This window comes from Palaemon carinicauda, chromosome 9 (genome assembly GCF_036898095.1).
Source record: "Palaemon carinicauda isolate YSFRI2023 chromosome 9, ASM3689809v2, whole genome shotgun sequence".
Taxonomy (NCBI): Eukaryota; Metazoa; Arthropoda; class Malacostraca; order Decapoda; family Palaemonidae; genus Palaemon; species Palaemon carinicauda.
The window spans coordinates 115,919,852-115,922,197 of record NC_090733.1 but is presented as its reverse complement, the minus strand read 5'-3'; the positions used below and the strand labels follow the sequence as shown (position 1 = coordinate 115,922,197).

Here is a 2,346-nt window from a genome sequence, read left to right as displayed (position 1 = left end):
GACCTACTTTGCACTATTTGATTAAACTCACATTAACCTTGGCTAGGGGTTTCCCAATCTGGGGTTGCTGGACCACCCCTTGGGGGGGTCACCAAGGCTTTAGTATGATGGCAACTTCAGAGAGAGAGAGAGAGAGAGAGAGAGAGAGGAGAGAGAGAATAGGTAAATTGGGAGGGTGATTTGGAATGAACAATAAAATATGATTGAGCCTGTAAGAGGGTGATCGCTGTCGGATGAAAGAGGATTTACACTGAAGGAGAGTGATTGAGATCAAATGAAGGAGGATTGAGACCGGTAATGAGGATTGAAAGCGGATAAGAGAGGATGATTAAACTGAAAGAGGGTAAGATGATAATCTAAACATAAGGAAGGTGGTTAAGGCAGAGTAAAAGATGATTGAAACCAAAGTTGTGTAATTGAGACCAAATCAAAGAAGATTATTGAGACCCATGGTGGGAGATGGAGACTGAGGGGGTGATTGAGACCAGATCAAAGAAAATGACAGAGGGAGAAGGTGGGTGATTGAGACCAAATCATAGATGATTGAGACTGAAGGAGGAGGGATTAAGACCGGATTTTAAAAAACAACTGAGGCAGAATGTGGTTAATTGAGACCATATCAAGGAAGATGATTGAGACTGGGTAAATAAGGGAGAGAGGTTGAGCTCAGTGTTAGTAAAGAGCAGCTTTATATGAAAATTTTAAGATGCATTTGGTGTAAGTAATGGTTAGAAATAAACAATATGTAAATATGTTAATTTCATTCATTGCGAAATGCAGTGAGCAACATATATTTGCCTTGATGATCAATTAATATTTGTTTGATTGAGTCAGTCGCATTATGGAATTTCTTGTTGCAACTTGAGAGGCTTTTAGAACACTGTAATCTCTCTCTCTCTCTCTCTCTCTCTCTCTCTCTCTCTCTCTCAAGAACTCGCAAATGGCTATATAAGAAGCTGCGACAGGCAGACTCATATCCGCATCCAGTCCAAGCCCGTTGGAGAGAAGAAATAGCAAAGTGAACGTATCTATTGGTGGAATTAAGAAATGGTGAATAAGATTAAATATTTGAAGTTAGTGTTGGAGTACACCAAGTATCAGCAATAAGCCCAGTTTTATTTGTGGTGGTCATGGATGTGTTAAGTGAAGAGATCAGAAATGAAGAGTTTTGGGAGTTGCTATATGTAGATGATTTGGTGATTACCTCTGAAAAAGAGGTAGACTTCCAGAGAAGGGTTGTCGAATGGCAAGAGACTTTTGAGAGGGATGGCTTGAGAGTAAATATGGATAAAACAGAAGTCATTGTGACCAATAAGGAACGTAGGGACAGGATAACCATGCATGAAAGTAAAGGCTCGATTCTAAAACAGATGGAACAATTTAGATACTTAGGATCTTCTATAAGACAGGAGGGAGGATGTGAGGCTAAGGCTAAGGATAGGATAAAAGCAGCTAAGGGGAAGTGGAGGGAGGTAGCACGAGTGGTATGTGACAAGAAAAGGCCAATCGAGCTAAAAGCCAAGATGGATAGGACAGTAATAAGACCGGTATCAATGTATGGATTGGAAATGTGGGCTCTAAGAGGAAAAGAGGATGCAAAGCTCGAGAGAACAGATATGAGAATGCTGAGGTGGATTACGGGGATTATCACTGCTTGAAATGTGGGAAAGTGATGAAATCAAAAGATGGCAGGCTAGTAAAGATTATATAAGTGATAAGTGTCACGGCTGAGATGGTATGGGCACGTGTTGAGGATGGATTGTGGGGAGGGAGTGAGGAGGGGATGGAGTTGGTAGGATAATGTTAGTAGGGGTCGCTGAGCGAGAGGAAGGCAGAGAATTAAACGGCTATATAAGGTGAAGGATGATATGGAGAGAAGAGGTTTTTCTTTGATAGAAGTCATTGGAGCGGGCGCATCAGGAAACCAACCCCTTAATGTATGGATGATGATGGGAAAAAGACGAAGAATAAGATTAATCATCCTATAGGTTTAATTACAATGATTATGATGAAGATTTTGACCTTAGCGCTTTTCGATAACTGCACTTCTAAGAGACGTAAAATCCGCTATGCTAATAGTGGAATTAATATTTGTGTGTGTGTGTATATATATATATATATATATATGTATATATATGTATATATGTATATATATGTATGTATATATGTATATATATATGTATATGTATACTGTATATATGTATACATATGTATATATATGTATGCATATGTATATATATATGTATATATATACGTATATATATTTATATATATTTATATATATGTATATATATGTATACGTATATGTATATATATGTATATATGTGTGTATATATATGTATAGAT

General features: G+C 37.9%; 1 protein-coding gene across 1 annotated transcript; it reads left to right on the top strand.

Moving 5' to 3' along the window:
* Positions 1-1,130: 1,130 nt before the first annotated feature.
* On the top strand, positions 1,131-1,658 carry LOC137646602 (uncharacterized). Its single transcript, XM_068379709.1, has one exon. It carries the CDS (start codon positions 1,131-1,133, stop codon positions 1,656-1,658), a length of 528 nt encoding a protein of 175 aa, XP_068235810.1.
* Positions 1,659-2,346: the final 688 nt, after the last annotated feature.

Bases quoted from the DNA above. Each gene is read 5' to 3' on its own strand.
- LOC137646602 (XM_068379709.1), top strand. From the start codon at position 1,131: ATGGATGTGTTAAGTGAAGAGATCAGAAATGAAGAGTTTTGGGAGTTG.